This window comes from Tamandua tetradactyla, chromosome 4 (genome assembly GCF_023851605.1).
Source record: "Tamandua tetradactyla isolate mTamTet1 chromosome 4, mTamTet1.pri, whole genome shotgun sequence".
Classification (NCBI taxonomy): Eukaryota; Metazoa; Chordata; class Mammalia; order Pilosa; family Myrmecophagidae; genus Tamandua; species Tamandua tetradactyla.
In genome coordinates, this window is record NC_135330.1 from 194,587,321 (window position 1) to 194,614,431 (window position 27,111).

At 51.5% G+C, this 27,111-nt stretch overlaps 1 protein-coding gene across 4 annotated transcripts in view; it reads left to right on the top strand.

Moving 5' to 3' along the window:
- MTUS2 (microtubule associated scaffold protein 2) overlaps positions 1-26,177 on the top strand; it is a 565,128-nt gene extending 538,951 nt beyond the window's left edge. For all 4 annotated transcript variants that reach the window (XM_077158944.1, XM_077158945.1, XM_077158947.1 and 1 more), the window contains 7 exons: positions 221-435; positions 10,614-10,719; positions 13,675-13,748; positions 17,601-17,699; positions 18,709-18,828; positions 21,637-21,734; positions 23,381-26,177. In XM_077158944.1, the coding sequence (XP_077015059.1) occupies positions 221-435; positions 10,614-10,719; positions 13,675-13,748; positions 17,601-17,699; positions 18,709-18,828; positions 21,637-21,734; positions 23,381-23,594 (926 nt within the window). In that variant the 3' untranslated portion in view covers positions 23,595-26,177. The remainder of the gene's footprint in view (positions 1-220; positions 436-10,613; positions 10,720-13,674; positions 13,749-17,600; positions 17,700-18,708; positions 18,829-21,636; positions 21,735-23,380) is intronic.
- The last annotated feature ends 934 nt before the right edge of the window (positions 26,178-27,111 follow it).

Sequence of the window (27,111 nt, forward strand, 5' to 3'; positions counted from 1 at the left end):
GCTGAGGTTTCCTTTTAAAGAAGTCACCAACACGGAGAGAAGTTGAAAGTCCATGCAAGGACATGATTGTACAAATGACTTTTTTCCCTAAACCCTTTGGGAGGAAGGAGGCCAGGTCATCTTGCCTGTTTACTGACTTGGCCTGGATGATGCGCCTGTGGGTGTCAGGTGAAATCCTTTCTGGGGCATCTTTTAAGAAAGCTCTTCTCTCCCTTCCCAGCCTTCAACACAGCAAAATGCGAGAAACTGCAGAAGGAGAAAGAGGAGCTGGAGCGGCGGTTCGAGGAGGAGGTGCGGACGCTGCGCGGGCAGCAGCAGGCGGAGCTGCGAGCCCTGGAGGCCCGGCTGCAGCTGCAGTTCGAGGCGGAACTGGCACACCTGCAGGAGGAGCACCGGGGCCAGCTGCTCGGGATCCGGTGTCAGCACGAGGAGCAGGTCAGTCTGCACGCGCCGTGTGCTCCGGCTCTGCGCAGTTGGGAGAAGCAGGTGGAGGGGAGCCAGTGCCGCTTTGGCAAGACGTCCTTGTTTTATAGATGAGCTCCTTGTTAAAGTCCACTCATTTCTCACTTCTCTTGCCCTCCCTTTCTCCCTTCTGGACTCCCTGGTCCCCCAAGACCAAGGCACGGGCCTTTTTCACTTGCTCTGCACTTGCTGTGCCCTCAGCCTGGAATGCTCCCCCTCTAGACACTGTGTGGCTCCCACCTTCCCTCCCTTCAAGACTTCACTCAAACGTCACCTTCTCAGTGAGGTCTCTCCTTATCTGAAATTACAACACCCTCCCCTTCACTGCCACATACTCACTTCCCATACCCTGTCCCTGCTTTATTTTTATCTCAATATTTATCCTTATCTAGCATATTATAAATTTTATTTGTTTCACTTCCCGGACCGTGTGCCCTACCCCCCCCCAAAAAAATTTTTTTTGCTCGTATATCTTATTTCTCATCTATATCCCACAAGGACAGAGATATAAGGAGCAAACATAAATCAAGCACTTGTCATATGCCAGGCACTGTTCTGAGCACTTTAAAAATACTAATTCATTTCATCCTCACAGTAACCCTACAAGGTAGGTGCCATTTTATCCCCATTTTACAGATGAGCAGATCGAGCCCCAGAGCTTAACTGACTTGCCAGAATTCACAATTAGAATAACACCAGGTTCAAACCCCATCTGGCTCCAGAGTCCATAAGTTCAGCCACTAAATTACGTTGTCTGTGGGGTTTACTGCCTCCTTGGCACCTGGGACAGTGCCTGCCCAGAGTATGTGCTCCGTCGTATTTGTTGAAGGAGAGAATGAATGCCACTAGTTCTCCCTGAATCTGAATACTTTCCTGGAGAGGGAAGGTTCTCCGTGCAATTACTCGAGAATGATTCCTGGGTGAATGGTGCTATGGATATGGGAAGCAATGGCTGGGCCCAGCCCTCTTGGCCAGCCACTGTGGTCTAGTCTGGCTTTCAGCTCCGACATGAGCTGAGCAGGGGAAGACAGGCCCCTGTACCCACTGAGAGCCTGAGAGCCAAGCAGCTCCTCTGCTGCCCAAATCCGTGCCTCCCGCAGGTTTCACTGCACAGCATCAGCTTGTACCAGGGCAGATGGACATTTGCAGACAGCTCTTTAAATCCAAGTGGGTGCTTAGCGGGTGCTGGGCCTTTCCGTGCATGAGCACTTGAGCAGCCCCTGGGGCTGCGTCAGCCGCTGTCCACCCCCTCCCCTGCCCCCACAGCCTGACATTACAGGGCACCAAGGAGTCTCGAGGAGTAACGAGTACCGCTGTGATGATTAAAGTCTCTTCTTTTATAGCATTTGGCAAAGACTTTCTTCTATATGCAGCATCTCAGTCGGGCATCCCCATTTTAGGGGCCTACAAAAAACAGATGCTGCTGCTATGTGCCTGAAGTGGTTGAAGCTTAGTGGTTGGGAAATGGACTAGGTTAGTTACAGCTACTTGGTTACCTGCTGGTATTGAAGGGAGACACTGAGCCCACATGGGTCCCCAGCTCCCTGAGCTCCTGCACCTGCTGCTGTCAGGGCCACTACCTGCATCTCAGACCTGGAGCAGGTGCCCACTGGTTCTGTGCCATGGTGTCCTGGGGCTATTTGTCCCTAGTTATTCAAGATAATGCCCATATATATATTGTATGCTGGGTGGCAGGAGTCACAGTTCATTAGTTTTCCATGTGAATATCCCATTATTTCAGCACCATTTGTTGAATTTTGTTTGCTTGTTTTGTTTTGTTTTGGGGGGAAGTGCATAGACTGGGAATCGAACTCGGGTCTCCCGCATGGCAAGCAAGAATTCTACCACTGAACTACCCTATATTTTTTATCTCAACATTATACCCATATTTACCGATAGATTTCTGGTCTGAAGTTCTGGGTTGGTTGAGAAGATACCAAGCAATAAAGAGGAAGGGCCAGAGGTGGGGGCCAGGGCAGGAGAGCTCTCCCGTTGTGGGGTCTATGGAAACCAAGGGGCCAAGGCCACGGCTAAGGGGTGGCACGTCCATCGGTGGGGGTGGGGCATCCAGAAGGCCCCCTAAGCCGTCCTTACATAGAAGCCCCTGCCAGGAGCTCTGCCCTTGGCTCTCCTGGGTGCTAGGACCCCACAGCCCTTGGGGCATTAAAGGAGAGACGCCTGCAGTCTTCCTCGTGAGATGCGTTGCACAGGCTACCTGTGAGTGCATATCAAGTGTGCTCAGTCTTACAAGCAGCTGAGTTCCGTTCTTCTGATTCTTTAGGATGGGTAAAGTGATTCATTTATTTCTTCACTGGCCTGTGCAAGAAATAGTTGTTGAAAGCTCACTGAATGCAAGGTGCTGTGATAGTTAGAACACTGCCGGAGAGGCCCGGATTTGTAAAGTGTGGCTTACAGACCAGGGGACGTCCTGAGACAAGGGCACGAGCAGCAGACGGCTGGATAGAGACACGGGTGGTGTGTTTGGGCACGGAGGGCCGTGGGAAAGTTCCCTGCCAGCTGTGAGGACACGGGAAGGCTTATGGCAGAGAAAGTACTTGAATGCTTTCTGTCCAGATGAGTTAACATTTTGCATAAAAACCCATTGGTTTGGGGAGGACTGAGGATAGGACTCTATGTGTTACTCAGGCCGCTGCTCCTGGTCCTGCTGCCCCCTGAAAGTGGAAAGCATGCAGGAAGTGAGGGAAAGGGAGAAACACCCGTCGGTCCAGTCTTCTCATTTCCAGGGAGAGCACACGCTCATGCGCTCGATGAGAGAGGCTCGAAGGGGGACTGGACAGTGGCAATGCTGTCCTTACAAGTCCGGTCACCCAGGTGCCACATGCAAGGTCCCTGCGACGTAAATCGGAGAGGGCCTGCCTCTCTGGCAGGGCTGCAGGATCCCCTCCCCGTGACAAAGCCAGCCCACTCTCCTTCCGCCTCAGCCTGCCCTCGCCTCCAGGGCCCAAGGCTCTGTCCCTACAGCCTCTTCTCCAGCCACATGTGGGAATCACTTTGGGGACTTCTGGGAAGCCACCCTACGCTAATTGGCTCAGAATCTCCAGTCATCTGGTTGCCTGTAAAAGCTCCCCAGGGGATTCCTTCGTGCATGCCCCACCCCTGCCCCCCAGAGCCACCGCCTTACCAGGACCTTGTCTCTAGCCCCCTGGGCCTTAATTAGGAGCCTGAGCAGGTGGGGACTTAAAAAGCGTGATTATAAAGGTGTTTCATCAAAATCAACCTTCATCTGCAGCTACACAGCAACAGAAGCCAATTGCCATGGCTTCCCCTTTCCAGAAGCATGCAAAACAGATTTTCACTAGAAAAGCAAGTACTTTTTTCCTTTAGGCCCCAGACGTAGTTCTTGCAGTTAGGTCTTTCTTGGCCCAGCTTTCGGGTCTCCTTGCTGGGCTGCTGTGCGCTGTTCCCACAGAATAGCCGTCAGCCCCAGAGCCTACAGGGAGTGGGCATGGTGACCTGCAACCTGTTCCCCCGGGACCCTGTGGCAGTTTTTCTGACTCTGTTACCCATTTGTTCCTGGATACATTAGGGATTCTGCTCAGTGAGCGGACAGACTCGCAGGACCCCTTCTTCTTAAGGGGCAGCAGAGCTCACCCCATGGGGTTTAATTTTGCTTTGACTCAATCCAGGATGCACTGCATGCCCTTCCCTAAAGGAAACTACCTCTTCGACCAAACGGCAGGAGCAGCGTCCTCAAAATCACTCACGATGTAGAGCCCACGTGGCCATCACCTTGCAGAAGGTCTCCTTCCCCACCTGCCCGGAGGGCTGACGGCTGACCCTGCAGGGACTCAGGCACCCTGCAGCCCCCACCTGACACAGACGCTGGGAAGATGCGGTGGATGGAAGATGGGGACAGGGACGGGACAGGACAGGGGGGCTGCGGAGGGGTGAACGGCACACTGAGCGTGGCGTGGAGTAGGACTGGGGGCTCTGGCCTGGGCAGCTGCCTGCTCTGAATCACCATCCAGGAACTTGTAGCCTGGACGGAAGTAGTAGGGGACTCCTGATTATCCAGGAAGGGAAGTTATGGTGAGGTCGCTGGAGGGAGAGCTAGCGTGGCGAGCTCTGTCTGTCTCGTCAGACAGGAACAGCTTCTGGGATGGGGGTAAACGGGAGTTTGATCTGATTGGGGTTGAATGAGTAAAGCCAAGACAACAAAAAAGCATGAACTTCTTCATTCTCCACGTGAGTCTCGCCTCCATGATGCCATAACCCCAGATTAGTGCATTCTGCAAATGGCTTATGAAGTAAACCCCATAGCTCAGTTCTTCTCCATCCAAGAGGAGGGCTCTGCAGCCCTCGGCTCTACTGTAACTCACCCAGCTGAATGGCAACCAGCTGTGGGAAAAGAGCCATTTCGTGGGAACAGCTGCTTTTCCCCTTCAGCCAGGACTGCTATGGGGGGCATATTGACCCACTAGTCCACGGCAGGGCCCAGAGCTCTGTCTGCATGGAGGAGGGCAGGGAATGGGCCGGCAGCAGCTTAAGGGCAGGCCCTTCTGAAAGGAGTAGAAGGACACTTCACCCAGCATACATTTGCCAAAAGTGATAATGCTTTAGAACCATTTGTCTTTGATTTGGGATCTGCGATGCATAAGGATGACCTTGTGTTTCTCTTGGGGCAACTTATCTCCACCCCCTCAAATGCCATCAGAGTGTTTCCGGGTCTTCTCAGGCTGGGAAACCTTACAGACTGCTTTTTGAGCCTGAAGCCCTGATCTAGAAACAAACCCAGAGCGTGGGGAGAAGCCACAACAAGCAAGAGGATGGCCAGGAGCGACAGCCCTGTCCTCACCGATGGGCCAGTCCCTAAGGACCATACAGATGTATAAAAACCTACGTTGTTGAAGTCTAAGATTTATTGCACCCAAATTGTGGCTCATGGGCTGTCATTGGCGTCCTTCAATATACCAGAGCATTCCCTTAATTCCCTGGGACCTTTAGAGTCAGGGATGAATATTCCATTCATCCAGCACCTCTGAGAGGCTGCAGGGGTGTATCCTCTCCCCTCACCCTTGTATATTGGGGGTGGGATTCCACCACTGCTAAATCAAAGACATGCCTTCCAGCATGCCAGAGGGTGTACATTTTAGCCCCAATATCTAAATCCAGGAATGTCTGGCACTTCCCTGTAACTTAACCCTTTCACCCATCTCTCTTTTCTGAAGTCACCTGAATAATTTCTGTAAGAGCCTGCTGGGAATTGAATCGTGTCCCCAACAAAAGGCGTGTTCTGGTACCAGCCCTGAGCCTGTGGGTGGGAACCCATTTGTAGATAAGCGCTTGTGGGGTGTGATTGGTGAAGGTGGACCCACACTGAATGAGGTGGGCTTTCGTCCAGTCTGGCTCAGAAGCCAAGGAAATTAGACGAGAGAGAAGCCCCAGGGAGCAACCAGAAGCTGGAAGTCAGTCGAACCCAGAAAAGAAAGGAGAAGAAGCTACCATCCTCCACATGACTGAAGAGCCAAGGATTCCAAAGACCGCAGGCCAGGAGGTGCCAGCCCTGGGGGAGCAGGCCTTCCAGCCTCTGAGAATGGTCAGCAGGTACATTCCTGTTATTAAGCCACCCCCTTGTACAGTATTTGTTTTAGCAGCAGGGAAACTAAGACAGAGTCCGATAAATTAGAATTATACTGAGGACTGATGAAGGATTTTTCATTATACTGAACTGTGTAACATACCTCCAAATGTGTGGATGCTTGTTTCCAAACACAGTGTGCTATGCAGGTAACCGACATCAGTAATGGAGCAGGAAGAAAAGATGGTTCTCTCCTTTTGTGTGTGTGTGTGTGTGCGCCAGAGATTTATCTTTCCATGAGACTGAAAAGACTTTGGTCAAAGATTCTATTAAAAAAAAACTCACATTAACAAGAATTGAACCATTAAGTACTCTTGTAATCCATCTTTCTGCTGAATGAATTCATAGCTCTAAGCCTCAAATAAAATATCGTTTAATCGGGGTTGACCAGTAAATGACCAATGGAATTGAATAGAGTATTCAGATATAGACCCTCTCATTTATGGACAATTGATCTTTGATAAGGCAGTCAAGCCAACTCACCTGGGACAGAACAGTCTCTTCAATAAATGGTGCCTAGAGAACTGGATATCCATATGCAAAAGAATGAAAGAGGACCCATCTCTCATACCCTATACAAAAATTAACTCAAGGCCTAAACATTAGATCTAAGACCATAAAACTGTTAGAAGAAAATGTAGGGAAATATCTTATAAATCTTATACTAGGAGGCGGTTTCTTAAACTTTACACCCAAAGCAAGAGCATTGAAGAAAGAAAGAAAGAAATGGGAACTCCTCAAAATTAAACACTTTTGCACATCAAAGAACTTTGTCAAGAAAGTAAAAAGACAGCCTACAAAATGGGAAGCAATAATTGGAAACAATGTATCTGATAAAGGTCTAGCATCCAGAATATATAAAGGGATTGTTCAACTCAACAACAAAAAGACAGCCAACCCAATTACAAAATGGGCAAAAGACTTGAACAGACACTTCTCAGAAGAGAAAATACAAATGGCCAAAAGGCACATGAAGAGATGCTCAACTTCCCTGGCTATTAGAGAAATGCAAATCAAAACCACAATGAGATATCATCTCACACCCTCCAGAATGACCATTATCAATAAAACAGAAAATGACAAGTGCTGGAGAGGATGTGGAGAAAGAAACACACTTATCCACTGTTGGTGGGAACAAAAGGACAAATACTGTATGGTCTCACTGATATGAACTGATATTAGTGAATAAACTTGGAGAATTTCATTGGTAACAGAGACCATCAGGAGATTGAAATAGGGTAAGATATTGGGTAATTGGAGCTGAAGGGATACAGACTGTGCAACAGGACTGAATGTAAAAACTCAGAAATGGACAGCACAATACTACCTAACTGTAATACAATTATGTTAAAACACAATGAAGCTGAATGTGAGAATGATAGAGGGAGGAGGGCTGGGGGCACAAATGAAATCAGAAAGAAAGATGATAAAGACTGAGATGTTATAATCTAGAAATGCCTAGAGTGTATAATGATAGTGACTAAATGTACAAATTTAAAAAATTGTTTTTGCATGAGGAAGAACATAGGAATGTCATTACTGCAGGGTGCTGAAAATAGATGGTAATTAATATTTTAAAATTTTAACCTATGTGGAGACTAAAGCAAAAAATGTGTATTTGGTACAAAATTTATATTTTGACTAGTGCATTTCCTAATATAACTTATGTAGACAGCTTAATTGAACACCATAAGTACATGGAACCTTGAGTAGGACATGAGATTTTGTTGGTTTGTCCAGAGTGATGCCCCCATAAATCCCAGAGTGATTTGAACAGTGAATAAAAAAGTATTTGTAAAGTCCCCTTCAGGGAATGGTGAGAAAGAGGGAAAATTCAACTTCCCCAAGCTGAATTCTTGATATTCTCACAAGCATTGTGAACAACAAAAGCTACAGGCTGAGTCCCCAATCTTGGGGTTTGTTCATATGAAACTTAACCCCACAAAGAATAGGTCAAGCCTACTTAAAATTAGGCCTAAGAGCCACCCCCAAGAGAACCTCTTTTGTTGCTCAGATGTGGCCTCTCTCTCCAGCCAACACAACAAGCAAACTCACCACCCTCCCCCTATCTACATGGGACATGACTCCCAGAGGTGTGGACCTTCCTGGCAACATAGGACAGAAATCCTAGAATGAGCTGAGACTCAGCATCAAGGGATTGAGAAAACCTTCTTGACCAAAAAGGGAAAGAGTGAATTGAGACAAAATAAAGTGTCAATGGTTGAGAGATTCCAAACAGAGTCGAGAGGTTATCCTGGAGGTTATTCTTATGCATTAAGTAAATATCACCTTGTTAGTCAAGATATAATGGAGAGGCTGGAGGGAACTGCCTGAAAATGTGGAGCTGTGTTCCAGTAGCCATGTTTCTTGAAGATGATTGTATAATGATACAATTTTCACAATGTGACTGTGTGATTGTGAAAACCTTGTGTCTGATACTCCTTTTATCTATCTTATCAACAGACAGGTAGAACATATGGAATAAAAATAAATAATAGGGGGAACAAATGTTAAAATAAATTTAGATTGAAATGCTAGTGATCAATGAAAGGGAGGGGTAAAGGGTATAGTATGTATGAATTTTTTTCTGTTTTCTTTTTATTTCTTTTTCTGAATAGATGCAAATGTTCCAAGAAATGATCATGGTGATGAATATGCAACTATGTGATGATATTGTGAATTACTGATTGTATATGTAGAATGGAACGATCAAAAGTTAAGAATGTTTGCGTTTGTTTGGTGTTTATTGGTATTTAAAAAAAAATTTTTAAATCAATAAAAAGAAAAAAAAAAAGATTGACCAGTAAATAAAAGTGAGTCACTGCGTGTCCAAGTCCACGTGGAGTTGCAGCTTTCCACACCATGTGGGCTTCATCGTTGGTTTCTGCTTTAGTGGGTGGGAGTCTCCTTTCATGTGAGAGAAGGAAGTCAGGCCCATTTTCCCATGAAATGATAGGCCCTGGGTGGAAGTATTCCCCATTTAAATTAAAACTCCAGGCCTCCACGTCACTGCTTCCTCTCAGACTGTCTTCGGGAGCCTTCCTCCTTCTCCTTTCAGACCCAGGGTGTGTCTGACTCTCACGCGGCCCGGCCACTGCGAATCACCCCAGAGAAAGGAGGGAGCCCAGGAAGTGGCCGAGCATTGCCAGCCAGAAGCTGTGGGCTCAGACCTGGCCCACCAATGACATAGGCCCCGGGCCCATTTTCTGGCTCATGGTTTTTCAAATTGTGAGTTTTGACCCATTAGCAAGTCATGAAATAAATTTAGTGGCCTATAAGTAGTATTTTGTAAAGGAGCATACCAACAGAATTATTTTTTTTCTTTTTTTCTTTTTTAGAATCGTTTTTGAAGTCAGGTCATTGCAAGTAGCAGGATAAATCTTGCTGGGTGAAGCTTTGGTTCAGATGTGTGTGTCCATGTGTCCTTGTGTGTTCGCATGTGAGTGTGCGTGTTTGTGAGTGTGTATGCTGTGTCTGTTATTCTGTGCGTGAGTGTGAGAGTCTGTGGGTGTTGTACTTGCTGCAGTGCACAGCGGTACTTTTTACAGTGGGTCACGGAAGAAGAAGTTGGAAACGCCCCATCGCGGCGAGCCCAGGAAATGTCCCCACCCCAGAGAGGCTCTTTATGGGCTTCCCTTCTAGGGCTGACAATACGTTTAGGAGGTGAACAAAGCAGCCACACCTGTGAGCATGGCGGCCTGGGGGAGTGGGGGAGGGATCGGGAAAAGTAAAACTGAAAATCCCTGGACTGGCCACACTACCCGTGATTAAAGTCCTGGAAACGCACCTCCTGACCAGGGGAAGCTGTACGGGGTGAGGGGTGGCCCTGGAGGAACTCGTTCCAATTCAGAAGGGGCGGGTACCACCCCGGGACTAGGTCATGGGACTGCAGGGGCAGGAGGGCCAAACTGTAATCTAGGGGTCAAGTTCATGTTCGGGGCGCTCGGCACGGCCCGCCCAGACCTGCCAGCCGGGCTTTGTCCCGGGATGTCCGTCGATGGTCTTGCTCGGGGGAGGCGACAACGGCGTGTCTGAGAGCACGTCCCCGCTGGGGTCAGCCCTGGGATTGACCTTGCCCTGCCACCGACTAGCCCTTTATGTCAGTCGCTAAGCCTCTGCATCCCCACCTGTAAAATGGGGATAAACACATCTGCTCCATTTGGGTACTCTGGCAGTTAAGTGGCGTCCCCTGCAGAAGGTAACCCAATAACTGTCAGTCCCCTCCGCTTGCAGTGGGAACTGCAGCCCCCGCCGGCCCCTGGGGGACACAGAGAACTGACCACCTGATGGGGGAAGCTTTTCTTTCCCTCGCCTGTCCCCACCCGAAGTCAAGAGTCACGGACACTGGGAAAGGAGCAGGACTGGGCAGGTGGCCGGCAGCCAGGCCCAGCCCCACCCGCTCAGAGCCACCCCAGGGCGAGAGAGAATAGCTGGCCCTTGACATTTGGGGCCCCTGAACTTTTCCCTTCCTTGAGCTTCCCCTCTGTTCCCCAAGCAGCCGGGGTCCTGCTTCCTGGCACCGGGCTCAGCAGTCACTGTGCCCTTCTTTCAGGTGGAAGATATCACCGCCAGCCATGAGGCCGCTCTCCTGGAGATGGAAAATCATCACATGGCCGCCGTCGCCGTCCTGCAGGATGGTCACGACCACAGAGTCCGAGGTGGGCAGGGGTGGAGAAGGTGGGCAGGGCCAGGCAGGGGTTGGCGGGCAGGGTGGGTGGTGCAGGGGGCCACAGTGGGGCCCCCTGAATCCCTCCCTCCCTTCCTCTCCTGTCTCTCCTTCCTTTTTTCATTTCCTTTCCTTCCTGGTGTATTTTGTTGTGGCTGGTTCTTATGGAGAGAAGACATACCAATCAAGGTAAGCATATCTTTCCTCCCAAAGCAGTTATTCTCAGTCTTACCTAAATATTGGAATCCTCTGGGGAGCTTTAAAAAAGCACTGATGTCCAGTGAGGTCCCAAGTCAGAGATTTTGATTTGGTCGGCCTGGGGCACAGCCTGGGCACCGGGGCGTTTTAACGCTCCTGAGCCGATTCGAATGCGTGGCCATGCTTGAGGTCCTCTGTTCCAAAGCAGGCATGGACATTTTGGGTTTTATATTGCTTTGTGACCTTGTGAAATTAAATGGCATGCCCAGGTGGACATGTCCTCTCCACATTTGTGTTATCAGAGCCGCAGAGCGCCCAACCGGACGTGAGTCCACAGGCTTTGCACCCATGGGCCACATTTGCAGGACGCTGTAGTTTCAGTAACTTTCTTTTTACATTTTTTGGGACTTTGGATTCTCTTTTTTTTTAGCTACTTACAGGTTTCAGTCAGGTGATAACAACCACCATGTTTATTAAGTGCTAATAAGATTTTGACTTTGTTAAAGAAGCTTTTCACACTTTAATATGCATCTACATTTTCAATGTCTTTTACATTTCAATTTGCATTTGCAACTTCTTTTTCCATTTCCCCTCTCCTCATTTTTTCTCCTTGTCAGCTGGTTGTGAAACTGAATTAAAAACAAATTCAGAAATAGATGAATACATTTTTAGATTTTGAGAATTAGCATAGCATCAGAGTTTTTATTATTCTTTAATTTTTTTTTTTTTTTTGTAAATAGCCAAGGCCTGCTGTGCAGTGCACGGTTCTCAAGTTATTTTGCCTCCCTGGGGCACCAGCTTCAGCAGCTCTGGGAAGTATCAGTAAATGAGAAAGTCCAAGCTGGAGGCAGGGGAGAGTGGTTTCCCGAGAACTAGTTAAATGTACTCCCTGTGTCCTAGTATGCCTTACATTTAGAGAACTGAGTCTCAACCTTGGCTGCACATTGGAATCACCTGGAAGCTTTAAAAAAAAAAGGTATTGATGTGTGGCTCCAACCCCCAGAGCTCCTGAGTTGCTTGCCCAGGGGTGCAGCTTGGCATCAAGAGTCCCTAACTCCCTAGGCAACTCCAGTGTGCAGCCACATTTGAGAACCACTGTGACAGAGCAGAGTATTTTTGCACGAGACAGACGGTCATGACCTTAAAGTAAAGCATTGCATGAGGGGGGCACAGATGTTAGCAATGGTTTATACCATCTCCAGAATAGATGCTGACTTTTCCTGATGGTGGAGTCGTGTTAAAATTCCCTAAAGCCCATCACTGAACTGTAGGAAAATGGTCTCAGAAAACGGATGTGAGTGGAAATGCTATAATGAGTCCTGGGGTTGCCTTTTATTGCTGGCTTTTCATATAAATCTGGTAGATTTTTCTGACTAATGAAGTCTCAGACACCACATCGAAGGCCTTTAAATTATGTAAAATGTCAGGACAGTGTGGGCATATCTAATGGTAGCTTAAAAGTTCATTATTGTGGTCAGGATGATGTTCTCAACAACTATGAAAACTAATTACTTAAGAAGCAGGTAGACCAGAAGGCCATATGATTTTATGTCGAAGTCAGCACTGAATTTTTTTTTCTTAAATGTAAATTTCAACTCTAACAACTGAATTTCTCTGAGACCTTCACCCTATTAGTTAAAAGATTTGGGTCAGTATAAGCCACAAAGTCTTTCCTAATTGCAACTCTTACCACCAAGAATGATAATTATTGGTCTCCAGAACTGCCTTCTTATAAGCACATGATCCAGGCTGATTAATGAAACTTTCCTCCCTCCAATTATAACATGGAAACAAATTGCTTGTGTAGCCAGAAGGAGTCAGCTTTACCCAGCTAATAAGACTCTCCTCATCTGGAGGAAAATAGACTCTGTTGACTTAATAATTCGTACATGACATCTCTTTCTGCCCACCTCTCAAGTTATTTCTAGGATGACACTTTTTACCGAATAGAATTGTTCCAAACCCTCCAAGAGGAACTGCTCCAATTAGTCCTTCCTTCTGTTTGGGTGACCTAACATTGCATCTTTGCTTAAGCAAATCCTAGCAATCCACGGTTCACCCTGAGTGTGGTCCAGAGACCACCAAGGTGGCCTTGAAGGCACAGCCTTGGTCTCATGCACCGTGTTCATTTCCAGCAAGCCTGGGCTGGCAGGACGGCTGCTTGCAGCTCTGCTCTCCCTGGAAAGCTCCCTTCCTTGGCCCCAGATTGCTGCTTCGCAGTGGGATAAAGAGTGACCCTGGGAGAGGACGGGAATGGACCTTAACCTGTGTCTCCCAGTTGTTTCACCACTAAGAAAAGTTGGAGAATCAATGAACACAGTGAATGAAGGCTCTGAGTTGGCCAGCATGGTGGTGGGACAAGGTGTGTGTGAGCGTGCATATGAGTGAGTGTGCATATGAGTGAGTCTGTGTTAGTGGGTGTGTGTGATAGTGAATACTGAGTGTGTGTGTTTGTGCATGAGTGTGTATGTTCTCATACAAGCTCTATTTTCCCCCCTCCATTTCTTTCCTCTTTTCCCTCTCTCTTCCTTCCCCCTACTCCTTTCTTCCTTCTTTCTCTTCCAAACAATAACCCAATCAGCACATAGAATTTCAAAATGATGGAAGAGTCTCTTTGGGCTTACCTATTCTGTGTACAAGAGTTCACTGATGACCTAAAGGTACTAACTAGGCTTAGTCTGGTGAAAGAGTCTTGTTTCAGACTTTTCAAAAGAAAGACCACCATAACAATCTGCTGTCTTCTTTCCAGAGTTGATGTCTGCCCATGAGCTTGAAAAGAAAGAATTGGAAGAAAATTTTGAAAAACTGCGACTGTCATTACAGGTTAATATTTCCTTAACTCTGTTATCCCTATAGCAGCAGCAGCATTGTTCCCATCCACAAACATTTATCTAGCACCTGCTGTATACTGGATCCCGTTCTAAGCTTGGAACGTGGAAGTAGATAAGACATGCCTCCTGCCCTTGGGGGTTGTGCCACCTACTTAGACAGCCGTGACACAAATAGAGACACACAACTACAAAAGGTAGCGTGTGCCTGTACGGAATGAACCATACAGTTAGTGAGCGCTCCAGGGCTGCCGAAGTGTTACTCTGCATGTGTGGTTGGGACTGTCTGAGGAGTAGCCCGGCAGGACGTGGGGAAGGAGAGAGGACTTCTAGGCAGGGGGGCGTGTATGTGTGTGTGTGTGTGTGTGTGTGTGTGTGTGTGTGTGTGTGTAAGGTGGGAAGGTCACAATTCACAGGGCAAGTTCTGGGGAATGATAAAAGGGACTTTTGTGATCTGGAGATGGTGGCAGGAAAAGAACACTCTCTGCCTCACCAGCTGAAGAGACATTTCCCCTGTCGCCAACCTAAAGAGCATGTCAGTGGAGCTGCCTGGCTTCTGCTGGCCTCAGATGGAGAAGGAAGGGTGTCCCAGATCAAAGGGCGGCCAGGCTGGCTGCGTCGGGGGGAAGACACGGCCCACCCTTGGGCCGAGCGAGGACTGCCTGGGTGTAGAGTTCGTCTGAGGCCCTGCTGACCAATATGGAAACCCCAGTCTTAGCAAGAGTGGTTTTTGTAATGTTAGGGACACCTCATGGCTGGCGCTGTGCACGGTGATCACCGTAAGGAAATAGGCCAGGGCTCATGCTGCTTCTTTGCTTCACGTTCCTCTGACAGCGCACACCACACAGCCTGTCTTGCCGGGGGAAGAACCCAGCGTGCGGGCAGCCCCGCCGCGAACCGTTCAGAAATCCCAGAATGGGAGCCTGCCTGCTGCGAGGCTCACCCCGGCCCTCGACCCGCCAGTGTGTGCTGCAGCGTGCCCCTCTCATACCCGTGTGGTCTGTCTCGGTGTGTGAACCCCAAAGCCTTGCCCCTGCACCCCACGCCCCATCCACCACACTAAGAGCAGGACCATGTCAGCCTTGCAGCTGTGTGACACACGCCCACCCAACCCAAGGCCCTCGGACAGTCGCGGATGGCGCGTATTCCAGTTGTGAGTCTCCATCCGGCAGAGTACGCTGGAGCCCAACTGAGCATGAAGCTGTTCGAACCAGCTGCCGTGGGTCACTGGCGGCCAGGGGAGCAGGCTCGGGGCTTGGAGATTTGAGCCTTGGGTTTAGATCCCCGCTGGGCCTGCTTTCGTGTGCTCTGAGATCGTGCACTGTTACCAAACCGCTGTGAACCTTAGTTTTCTCATCTGTAAAATGGGGATCATCACAGCACCTTCCTCAAGGTGTGAGCAGATTAAGGGAGATAATGTGTGTAGACAGAGGACCGGCGCACTCACAGTACGGCCCTGAACGGTCCCTTTGCTGTTATAATAGTACTAGCTTTCATACATTTACTGTCACCGTCACAGTCATCCCCAGGCTGTCGGCCGACTCCGGCGTGGCCTGTGCTGAGCTGATGGTTCCAGGGAGCGTGACACAAAGGAGCCAGGCCCAGGTGTGAGCAGGCTGCCCTGTCTGCTTCCTGCAGTGCCATTCTGCCCCGTGGCAGTAGTGACTAAGGTGGAAAAAATCACAGGCTGATGTTTCAGATCCATCCTAGGTGACAGACGCCTGATGAGTTTTTGTGTTGTTTTGTGTTTTTTTTTAATGAGGGAAAGGGACTGGAGAGACGCGCCTCCTTGGACAGGGCTGGAGGCTTTGGGGTGGTGTGGTTTGCTGGGGCACCCAGCAGCGCAGGAGGACGTCCGGGGGGGGGGGCCACCTGGGGCGGTGGCTTCCACCCGGCGGCTCGCGTGCACTTCCACCCCAGCACTTCACCCTGAGGCACTGGCACTTGCGGGTGGCACTGCGGGGCTTCTGGTTCTTAAAAATGAAATGGGGCGCGTGGGCGCACTCGGGGGCAGGAATCTTGTGACTTTATCCATGTCAGTGTCGTCGCATGGAAGGATGTCGTCTGTCGTCCCCACCCTGACTTCCCACCGGTGTGGCCCTTTCTGTCCCGGAGGGGCTCATGCAAAGACCTTTCAGCCCCACCCATGTCTTGGTATTTCAGGAAGGGTGTCGCAGGGCAGAGACTGGAGCCTGCTCCAAACCACCGTCTCGTCGTTTCCTGCACTCAGCTGAGCATCCTGGCCTCCCCGAGGGGGTCAGAGTCATTTCTGGGCTGGGTAGGGCAGGGGCTGCGGCCTTGCCTCTCCTCGGGGGCAGGGGAGGGGCCCGCCTCCTCCTTGGACACACCCCTGGCCCCTCAGCTCACGCCTCGGCTCCCTTGTGCACGGGGCCTGCCCGGTGTGCTGGAGGCCAGCGTCACGGGCAGGGGCTCCGCGCAGGGAAGGGGGCTGCGTGGGTTCAGCTCCCCGCCGGGGTGGGCAGGCAGCCCTGAGGCTCAGGGAGGGGGAGAGAGGCCGTGGGGGAGCCGGGAACGAGGGGGCCGCCCGCCCGAGATGCCGCAAGGAGGGGGCCTGAGGCTGGAGGCCAGAAGGGGCCAGGGAGGGGGCAGCAGGGCCGGGCTGGCATTTTCGGAAGTGCGTCCTGACTGCGCAGAGTCCCGATGCGGGGGGTCCCATGCAGAGCGGTGGCCTCAGTCCCGGGAGGGGACGTCACGGAAAGTGAAGGGACTCGAGGAGGGGAAAGACAGGCCTTGGCAGGACCCAGTCCTCGACTGAGGAATCGTGGGGGGCCTCAGGACTCCAGCCTGAGCTTTCTAACTGACAGAACTTGGAGGAGATGAGTGATGTTCACTCTCAATGTCCGAGGCGTGAGGCTTTCTCTCGGCTGATTTTCTGAGTCTCTAAGATCAGGTGTGCAGTTACGGTCCAAACGTCTGCTTTCAGCTCCCCAAGCCCCCATGTCGATAACTCTTCGTGCGGCACACAAATTCATTTCTTCATCTGTTGGTGTTTTCTTTTCTTTTTCTTTCTTTTAAATTTTATTGTGGTAGCATGCACACACATGCCCCTATATACATAAAACATAATTTCCCATTTGGACTGTCTGTAAGTGCACAGATGCAGTGGCATGAATTACATGCACAGGGTTGTGCTCCCATCACCATCATCTATTTCCAAAATTTTCAGCACCCCAAATGGAAAGTCTGCGTCCATTAAGCATTAATGCCCCGTACCCGCTGGCTCCCTACCCCTCAAGTCTGCTTTCTGTCTCTGTGCATTTGCTAGATGTTCCCTAGAGGTGGAATCAGACCACAGCTGCCCCTTTGTGCCTGGCCTGTTCCCCTCCACAGGGCCCCGCCTGCTGTTGCTGTACCAGGACTTCAGTCCTTGGCCTGGCTGACCAATGCTCCATTGCACATGGACACCACGTGCACGGGTTGTTTCTGCCTCAGTGGTTGGATAATGGGGCAGCTTCCACCTTTGGGTTGTGGACAATGCTGCTGTGAAGGCTGGCGCAGGGGCACCTGCTCGGGTCCCTGCTTCCAGCCCTTCGGGGCGTGCACTGAGCAGGCCGGCAAACAGCCTCGGGCGGTGCTTTGTAGGCTCCCTGGACGAGGCGCCGGCAGGGGAGGAGGGGGCACTGGGGGCACATGCTCCCCACACAGCTGCCAGGGCCACCCCCAGGAGCTCCCCTGACTCCACCCACCCCTGTGAGGGGAAACCCAAGCAGCTGCCCAGCCCGTTCCACTTTAAAGAGAGCCCAATACAGGGTGGTCCCCCGTTCTGGCATTCCTGCTTGGCTGCAGCTATGTGGACCCAGCCAGACCCCCGTGTCATTGCTTGCAGGACCAGGTGGACACACTGACCTTCCAGGGCCAGTCTCTGCGGGACCGAGCCAGGCGGTTTGAGGAGGCCTTGCGGAAAAGCACCGAGGAGCAGCTGGAGGTAGCTGCCCACTCACCAGAGCTTGGATCCCCAACGGGCCGTGGCAAGGGACTTGGTGCAGCCCCCATCCCGGCGAGGCCACATGGCATTCACAGCAGTCTCGCCCTCTGTGCTGACCTCCAGCATTTTAAAGCACATTTCTGGCAGCATTTCTGTCCCCCGAGACACACGGAGGCTCCATCCAAGTGCTGTTCCTGCCAGACCCCATGCGCCTCCTCAGCTGAGCCCCTGGGTGCCCAGGACCAACACAGCCGGCACGCCCCTCCCCACCAGGACCACCCTCCCCCGCCCTGTTTCCCCTACTCCGGTTTGCCTGGCAGGGTTGGCATGAGCTGAAGCTTGAATTAGTGGGTTGAGGGGAATTCTTCCCAGAAAACCTGGCAAACCGCTTCCCTCTAATGTAAGGTTGCTATATAAAATATGTGAAATCCAGCTGAATTTGAAATGCATATGAATTGATGTTCAGTATAAGTATATCCCATGCTGTACTTAGGCGCAAAAAGTTTTATTGCAGTTTATCTGAATTTCAAATTTACCTGGATGTCCTGTATTTTTATTTGCTATGTCTGGCATCCCCACTCGAACATAACTTTCTAAAATGCTCTTTATCATTTTTAGGTCACTTCCCTCCTCTCTTACACATGGGCTCTCCATAGGAGCTGGTGGGACTGTAAGAGCCCACCTACCCGCTGAGTTGGGTTGTCTTGGCCAGTGTGAAAATTCAGTGCTGCATTGGCCATTCTTACCCCATGATTCCTTTTAGGGAAGGGTTGGCAGTGTCCAGCTGTCCCAGCCTCCAAACTTCAGGGGATAGTGGCTCCTTCTCTCCACACCCCAAGGGGCTGGCTTGTCTTTATCAGGGGAGGCCGTGGACATCTGCTCTCTGGTGTCCCGGCCTCCTGTGGGAAAGCCAGGTCGAGGAGGCTCCGCCTGGCTGGACCCAGACCCTGATGAATACTGGATCTTGACGGGGACCCCGATAAGCAGCTGGCTGCTCTCTGCCCCGCAGATGGCACTGGCTCCCTACCAGCACTTGGAGGAAGACATGCAGAGTCTGAAGCAGGTGATAGAGATGAAGAATCAGCAGATACACCAGCAGGAAAAGACGATCATGGAACTGGAGAAGCTGGTGAGTGGGGTGCTGGCTCGGGCGGCCCCTAGGAGCCTCCCAGACGTCTTCTGCTCTCAGCAAGGACGTCCTCCTTGACAGCGTCCAGCAAGGTGTGTGTCTTACCTGGGCACTGCTCACACCGGAGCAGAAAATGCCGTCCCGAGTCCCAAGGCCTTGCTTAGGAAGCCGGGAGTTTGGGGAGGGTGGTCAGGCGCGCTCCTGGCGGCCTACCTCACCCCCAGTGCTGCCTCCCTCCCTCCCCCACCGCCCTTCTGTGCCTGGCGCTGACCACCCCGCTGCCGTGCTCTTTCCGCCCCCCTCACATGCTGAGTGGGCATTGCTGCTGGGTGCCAGGCACTGTGCAGGGCACGTCTCGGGCATTTGTTCTTTTAACCCTGAATGATGGACTAGGTCCCGTGCTGAGCCTCCTTTTATAGGGTGAGGGAGAGGCTCAGGCCCCCCTACAGCTGGTAAGTAACAGAGCCCAGGGGCGCTGAGCCGAGTACCTCCAGGTCCCACGGCTTCCTTCTGCCCCGTCCTTCCTGTGGCGCCTGCAGTATGAGATGGAGGGTAGCCCTCTGGGGAACAGGGCACTTGGATGTTGCGCCCCATCCTTTGCACGAGGCCTGGGGGAGGGCGAGGGTCTGAGCTAGATGGTCCAGGTCAGGAACAGAGAGACTTGCTTCCAAGGAGAGCCAGTCTTGATGTGGAAGTTCACCCAAAGGTCTCAGATAGGTTCTCTCTTTTTTTCTTTTTTATTGTTATTCTTAAACTTTTGAATTATAAAAGGAAAATATATGCATTGTAGAAAATTATAAAATAAGGTAAACAAAAAAAAGATAAAACCACTGTATTTCCAGCACTGCCAACAATCTCTAGAGCTTTTTCTCTGGTGAAACACAGAGACACACACACATAAACATGCACACGTAATATATGGTACAGAGGTTTTGTATCCTGCTTGCTTTCAGTTAACAGATCTTCACTCTGCCAACTCAGTAACTCTTCATCTCATTTAATTTTACATTTTTCCCTTTTGTCCCCCCCCCCAGAAATGTCCCTTGTAGCTGCTTTATCCAAACCAGGATCCCGCACAGGCCCACGCATTGCACGAGGTGGTGGCATCCCCCTCTCTGCCTGGCATAGTCTCTTTTTGCAGGCTGGGAGGGAGCAAGGTCTGAGCCTCTGCTACCAGCCTCGGGTGGGAGGTTGCCCACCTGGCCCTTTGCAGCAGCATGGAGCTTCCCAGCCGTGGGCAGGACTAAGGCCACGGGGCCCAGCCGTGGGCAGGACTCAGGACCATGCCTCTGACCGTGGCCTGCAGCTCAGCCAGAGTGGGGCTGGCCTGCTCTGAGAACGCCCGGGCATTCTCCTCCCCAGGCTGTACCCCCTGCCTCTGTTTATTCGGGTCACCCACCACTTCTGGGTTTATGTGGCTGTTTTTGAGCCAAGCTCCAGGCATTCTGGGGGCAAGTACACTTCTCATTCCAAAACACCCACATAATCACTCCCCATTTCCTGGGAGCAAAGAAGGGTGCCGGGGCAATGGTCCTGGCTGGAGAGCAAGGAAAGGCTGTCCTTTTGCTCTGATTCCTAACCCCTCTCTAGAGACAAGGGATAATGTTCCTTAGAGATTAACTCCACCAACAGGGAATCTGCCAGGCTCTTTTAAAAACAATAGGTAATTTCTAAATTCATCTTAGAGTGTGGATGTCATTCTCCAGCCCTCAGGGACACACTGAGCACGAGAACAGCATAAATCACTGGTGAATAACAACCACGGGATGAAGCTGTCTTCTGATAATGTATAAACTGGTCAGGGGCTTGTGTCGTACATGCCCATTGCTTCCAGAGAAAAGAGCGTGCCCGCATGTATTAGGTAGGGTTCTCTGGAGAAACAGAATCAACAGGGAACACTCGCAAATATAAAATTTATAAAAGTGTCTCATGTGACCATGGGAACACAGAGTCCAAACTCCACAGGGCAGGCTGTGAAGCCAACGATTCTGATGGAGGGTCTGGACGAACTCCACAGGAGGGGTTCATCAGCCGAAACAGGAAGGGCCTGTCTCTTCTGAATCCTCCTTAAAAGGCTTCCAGTGATCAGATTAAGCATCACTCATTGCAGAAGACACTCCCCTTTGGTTGATCACAAATAGAATCAGCTGTGGATGCAGCTGACATGATCATGATTTAATTCTATGAAATGTCCTCATCGCAACAGACAGGCCAGCACTTGCCCAACCAGACAAATAGGTACCACCACTTGGCCAAGTTGACACATGAACCTGACCGACACCGTGTTATTGATATTTTTCACCTTCCATTAATGTGGATCGGTACCTGCATGGGCTTCTGGGCAGGATGCTGATGGAGTGCCACTGACACTTTGGAAAGAACCTGGGACCATTTGCCAGGCCAGGTCCTGGGATCCTTGTGGTCTGCCTCTGCAACGGCCAAGGCCTGGAGACACACACTGCGGAAATGTATTCTACATGGGAGCCCAATATATATACACACATGCAAGATCTATGAAATCTATTTTATGTGCATTTATTTCTTATATCTGTTTGAAAGTCTCCCTTCATAATTCTTATTTTTTACTACATACAGGGCACTTTGGTATTTTCTATTGTTTTATTTTGTTTAAAAGAGATATGCTGGCCATTTCCCTCTAAACTGATTTTCCAGCCCACTGACAGGTTGCAACCTGTAGTTTGCAAAACGCTGCTCTGGGTCATCGGCGAAGCCCAGCAGCCAGGGCACAGGTTCGCCTCCCAGCCTGCGGCCCTGCCGGGGACCTCTGCCATGCTGCCTCCTTTACAGGTGGAAAAGAACATCATCCTGGAGGAAAAGATCCAAGTTCTCCAACAGCAGAATGAAGACCTCAAAGCAAGGATCGACCAAAACACAGTCGTCACGAGGTAGGTGGGCCAAGGTCTGGGCTGGCCCCACAGGGGTCACCTGTGAGGCCATTCTGCATGTGAGCCTCTCCGTGCGCTCTGCCTTCCACCCGAGCGGGGGGGCTGCCCTCGCGTGTCATTTCCCAGGTGACCGGAAGAACAAAAACAAGCCACCCTGACAGCCAGCCTCGTGCGCTGGCCCCACGGGTCAAAGTGTCCCACCACGGGAGAAACAAGTAGAACTGTGCAGAGGGGCGTCGGCAGTGCTGGCGGCTCGGGATTTATTTCTGGACGGGACCAGGCCCCAGGCAGATTTGGGAGAGGAATGCCAGCTGGGGGGCACCCAGGCAACATGGAAGCAGAGCTTCCTTTGCTTGTCCTCCAGCTGCTGGTCTGCCTTCCTAGGCCGGCCTGGAGCCCAGGCTGTGAAGATCTAGCCTTGGCCACAGAAAGGGGCCACGTCCCCAGTGTTTGGAATGTGCTGGAGCAATGCTCTGTAGCTGAAGGTGACTAAGCTCAGCTAAGCTCAGGTTTCCAGAAATATGCCATTCTGGAAATATCCGGGGGTCCCCCAATATGAAATGGAAGCAGCTTCCTCGACAGCTCAGAGTTGAGCTAAAGCAGGTTTCTGGCTTGATCACAAGCCAGAGGGGTTGTTTTGTCCCTGAGGCTGGGCCAGCTCCCTGAGACCAGTGTCCCAGCCCTCAGCCACGCCACTGAGCAGAGCTTCCCGGCCCTGTCCCGACAAACATACGCACAGCCACGGCCTCCCCAGGGGAGCTCCTGGGCCAGCATTTGGCTGCTGCCCCGAACAGAGACTGTGCTAGGAAACAGTTGGTAAGTCCTGTCCCTGCTTTCCCCTTCCACCACCCCAGAGACAGGCCCTGCAGACGCCTCCTGAGGGTGTGGGCAGCGCAGCCCTCCCCTCACCATTTGCCAAGGTTCTCTTGTCCAAAGAGCAAGTCTAGGCTTTACCCAGGCTGGCGGCTTCCCCCGGCCTCTGCCCTGGTCAGTTTCTCCAAGGTGCTGTAATTTCACAAAATGCAACCAAGCGAGTGATTTGAGCTTCATGACAGAAGGTACAGAACGCATTGACTCGTTTTCCATCCAGCATTCCATATCCACAAGCATTAATTGAGAATCAGTTATGTGCCAGGCTCCATGCTGGAATGGGGGATTCAGAGATGAAAACATGTGGTCCCTGCCCACGACAGCTCGGTCCAGCTCAGTCCAGCTAGGTCCGGCTTGGCCCAGCAGGCAGATGCACAACTCCACAGCCCCCCAGGGGCAGGTGACCCCTCTGGTGGAGGCCAGGAGCAGGGGCCCCTGAGGCTGCCCGGCGGGTCGGGAGGGTGCCCATGCCTGGCTATTACTCGCGCCCATTGCTGACTGGCCATGCCTTCCTCTCCTGGGTTGCTCACCTGCACAAGCTTCCGGCTTCCCTCTTCTCCCGAGCTTTGGTTTGACTCTGTCCACTGGACAACTGGTGCCTGCCCTGGCCTGGGGAGAGGGGCCATGAGCTGTTGAGGCTTTGGTGGAGAGGCCCTGGGAGTGGTGCAGCCTTGTCCCTGTCCCACCTGGTCCAGCACGTGCTGACCTGGCTCAGCTCAACCAAGCTGTCTGCCTGCATGGCTGCTCTCTGCTTACCCTCCCTTCTCCCCGTGCAGACAGCTGTCTGAGGAAAACGCCAATCTTCAGGAATACGTTGAGAAGGAAACCCAGGAGAAGAAGAGATTAAGTCGAACCAACGAAGAGCTGCTCTGGAAACTCCAGACGGGGGACCCCACCAGCCCGGTGAAGCTCTCCCCAACGTCCCCCATCTACCGCTGCTCATCCTCCGGCCCCTCATCCCCAGCAAGAGTCAGCACGGCGCCGAGATGACCCGCCTGCAACCTCATGAGCTCTGGCTTCTCCGGGCACTGGGCATCTCCATCAAAAGGGAGCTTCGCCCAGAGAAGGGTGGGCCCAGGGCTGGCCCTGCACGCATGCTCAGTAGCGCCTAACTGTGTCCCAGGCAGAGTCCACTTCTGGTTCCGCGTGAGACTTAGGAGAGTGTCAGGGTTCTCATCTGGTGTGCAAATGTAAGAGGAAGCAATCTCAGACAGTTGTTGATTAGCGATGAACTTTCACTGCAGAATTTCAGGTTAGTTACAAATAGCTCAATTTTGAATATACATTGAATAATCATTGTGTACTGCACCGATATGTGTCTATTTAGATATACATATATACACAGGCAGCAGTTCTGAATTGCATTTTTTATAACAAGAAGTGCTGACATATTTTAGTGAAGGTCAGCAGTTTTCTAACTTGTGCCTAAGAATTATTGGAAAATGAAAATGCATTTCTATCTAGCTTCCCAGGAATATTTCTACCCAAAATAGAAAAAGAAAAAAAAAAAGATACAGTGAAGAAGCGCCTTTCAACCTACCACCAAGTGGTACTCTATTTAACATGAACACCAGCTATTCGCGAGATGGTACCTGCCTTTGCAACAGTTAGCTTCCTTGGCAGCATTATGTCAGGTCTCTCTTGATCCATTTGCAAGTTTTAATTATGGATTAATCACTGTGGGTGAAGGACGGCCATGGGAAACCCTGAGGGATTCACGGGTGTTACCCATGACAGAAACTCATCCATAGTCTCTTACACGCCAGTTTTTGCTTTTTTCCTAAATGGCATCCTGGAACCGATCATTAAGCTATTGCATCCTTGGGAAAATATGGAAGACTGTGACCTTCTAGAGTGCGGGTGACAAGGGGCTTGGAGATGACCAAGGCCCTTCATGTTCCATCCTCAAGAGGAAAACTGCACAGACAGGGTCCATATTTTGCCTTGGCACAGAGTGGGAAAGTGTACTTCAGCTTTCCATTTGGCTTGCTTTGCTGTGCTGCTGCAAATTGTCAGTCACCCCACCAAGATACAGCCCCCAGACCCCCATTTCATAGGCAGTGCCCCTTCAGTTTGGTTGGATAACTCAACCCCATCACTGCACATCAAGATGGCTCAGGGGTTTTGCTGGGGCTTCCAGAAAACCAAGCCCTCCATCCTGGGGGAGACTGTCCTAAGCTGGGCTGCCTGATCACATGGCTTCCCAGTGACCCAGTAGCACTATCTGCCAGGATGACAGAGCAAAGCCATTGCTGTGGGTGCCCACCTCCCCCCACCATCGGCCCACAGGCTCTCCCCACTGGAGGGGCATGTGAAATGCCCACCAGCCTCGGGCTCCTGGACTGGCATTTGTCTCTGAAGTGGTAGAATTAGGAAGTGAGAGGTGTTCACGTAGTGCTGTGAAAGATTAGGAGCATGGTGCACAAAAGAGAGAAGTAGTTTTAACAGTTACGGTGATAAAAACGACACCTTTGTTTCCTGTTTGTGACAAAGACCCTGCACTTTTCTCCCTTAAGGCCCCTAAAAAGTTATCCTGAGCACAGGCCTGTCTTAGAGCATGTCCAAGCTGAGAAGACCCTTCGGGGGCCAAAAGCCGTGGACCAGGGTGGAAGGGAGTGGCTTGTCCAGGACCCTGCCTCCTCGGCCCATGGGGGGCAGGCCTGGTGCTGTTGCTGGCATGAGTCAAGGTGGGTTTGGCTCATTTCCTGCAAACCTTCATGTTTCTTCTTTTGCACGCCCTGGAACACACACAGGATATACCCATTGAAGAGACATTTTTTCCTTTAGCATCTCTGCATGAAGGCTGTGATGTTGAGTTGGGCATTCCATTAGAGTAGGTCTTGCCACGTTGACTAACCATATTGGCATACACTATTTATTCCTTTAACAGGCACAACCTACACCCACAGATTCAGCCATAGCTTAGCTCTCAGAGCTAGAAACTCTTCCATAACCACACCTGCCGAATGCCGTTACACAGCAATACAGAGTTCAGTGTTACGCTAGGATGTGGTCCAGTGTGTTAGGCTATTGCGGTAAAAGTTGTAGCAATGTTAGAACTAAATAATCCCCCCTAGGTGGACTAGAGTTTTGCCCCACCCAGCTCTGCCCTTGGGGACTGGAGCTCATTTCCATATTGTCCTGGTTTCGTTCCTACACCATGGCTCCCTGTCACTTACGGCTCTTGATCTGAGCCAATCCTTCCTCTCTGACAGTGGGTGGGTCGCCGCTGTGCCCCGCTCTCCCCCGCCCCCTCCCCCATCAGCTGGATTTGGATCTCTTTCAACACAGAAGTCTTCCTCTTGGTCACCCCCAGGCAGGGGCTGTGTGTCCATCCACATAAGGATGCTGCAGCCCCCAGCCCTGCCTCACTCAGTCCACCCAACTTCAATGTCACCCATTGCTTCTTGGCCCCTACCCTCTACTCCTTGGGACCAGGCTCGGTGGGCATCGGGGTGGGATGGGGGGCTGGGAGGCTGGGGCGCTGTGACCATCTAAACGAGGTCCCAGCCCGCCCTCCCTGCGTTTGTGTTGCATATCTGTGTTTAACTCTAAAGCATATTAAAATGAAGCTGAGGGAATCTTTGTGGTTTCCACTTGGTCTAAAGCCTTCAGGCTGGGGGCGCAGACAGGGAGGTGGGCGAGGAGGGTCATGCGCGACCAGGAGCCCCTGTTGGTGCCAGCACCCACGGATGGTCCCTGCCGGGAGTCTCGAGGCCCCTGTTGGTCTCTGCACCCACCGTCTGGGCCAGGACTCAGCAGGCGGTACCATGGACATGGGTGGGGGAGAGGGGGGCAGCTCTGCTCTGCGGGCTACCTCCAGTAGGCTGGGGCCGGGGTGGAGAAGGATGTCCCCTCGGCGTCTCCATCAAAGTCAGCCCTCTGTGGGAGCACATTCTAGCCCCAAAGGGCTCAGGAGGCCCTAAATCCAGGCCAGTCATGCGGGGTCAGTCCCCAGCTCTCCCCTGGTGGACGGCAGGGCAATGACTCTCCTGGGGAGGGGCCCCCAGTAACAGCAGGTCCTTGTCACCAGCTTTCTCAAGCTGACAGGGCTGCAGGACCCCGGGAGACCCTGGACCACACCCGAGTACAGATGGGGTGCTTGTGTCACCCTAATGTGCTTGTCCCCACCAGCCTGCCCCTGGGGTGCTGGACAGGTGCCTGGCACTGCTCGGGGTCCCCAGGGAGACCCCCAAGTCTGCCTGTTCCCTGTGTGGCTTTGCAGGGCGTGTAGGGGCGGCAGTGATGTCAGCAAGTCTTCCCTCGGGGCCCAGGGCTGGACGGAGGCCCCTTGTGGCATGCCAGACACCTGCTTCCCTTCTAGATTCCACGGGGAGCTGCACAGCATCCCCTCCAGACCACCATGCTCTCCAGATTATTCCCTGCAGCTCCCTGGTCGAGGAACGAGTCGTCTCTCCACTTGTTCCCTCTGGGGTGCCTCGAGTCTCTCCACTGTCATCATGCCCAGGAAACATGGGTCCTGGAGGCCCCGCCCAGCACATGTCCC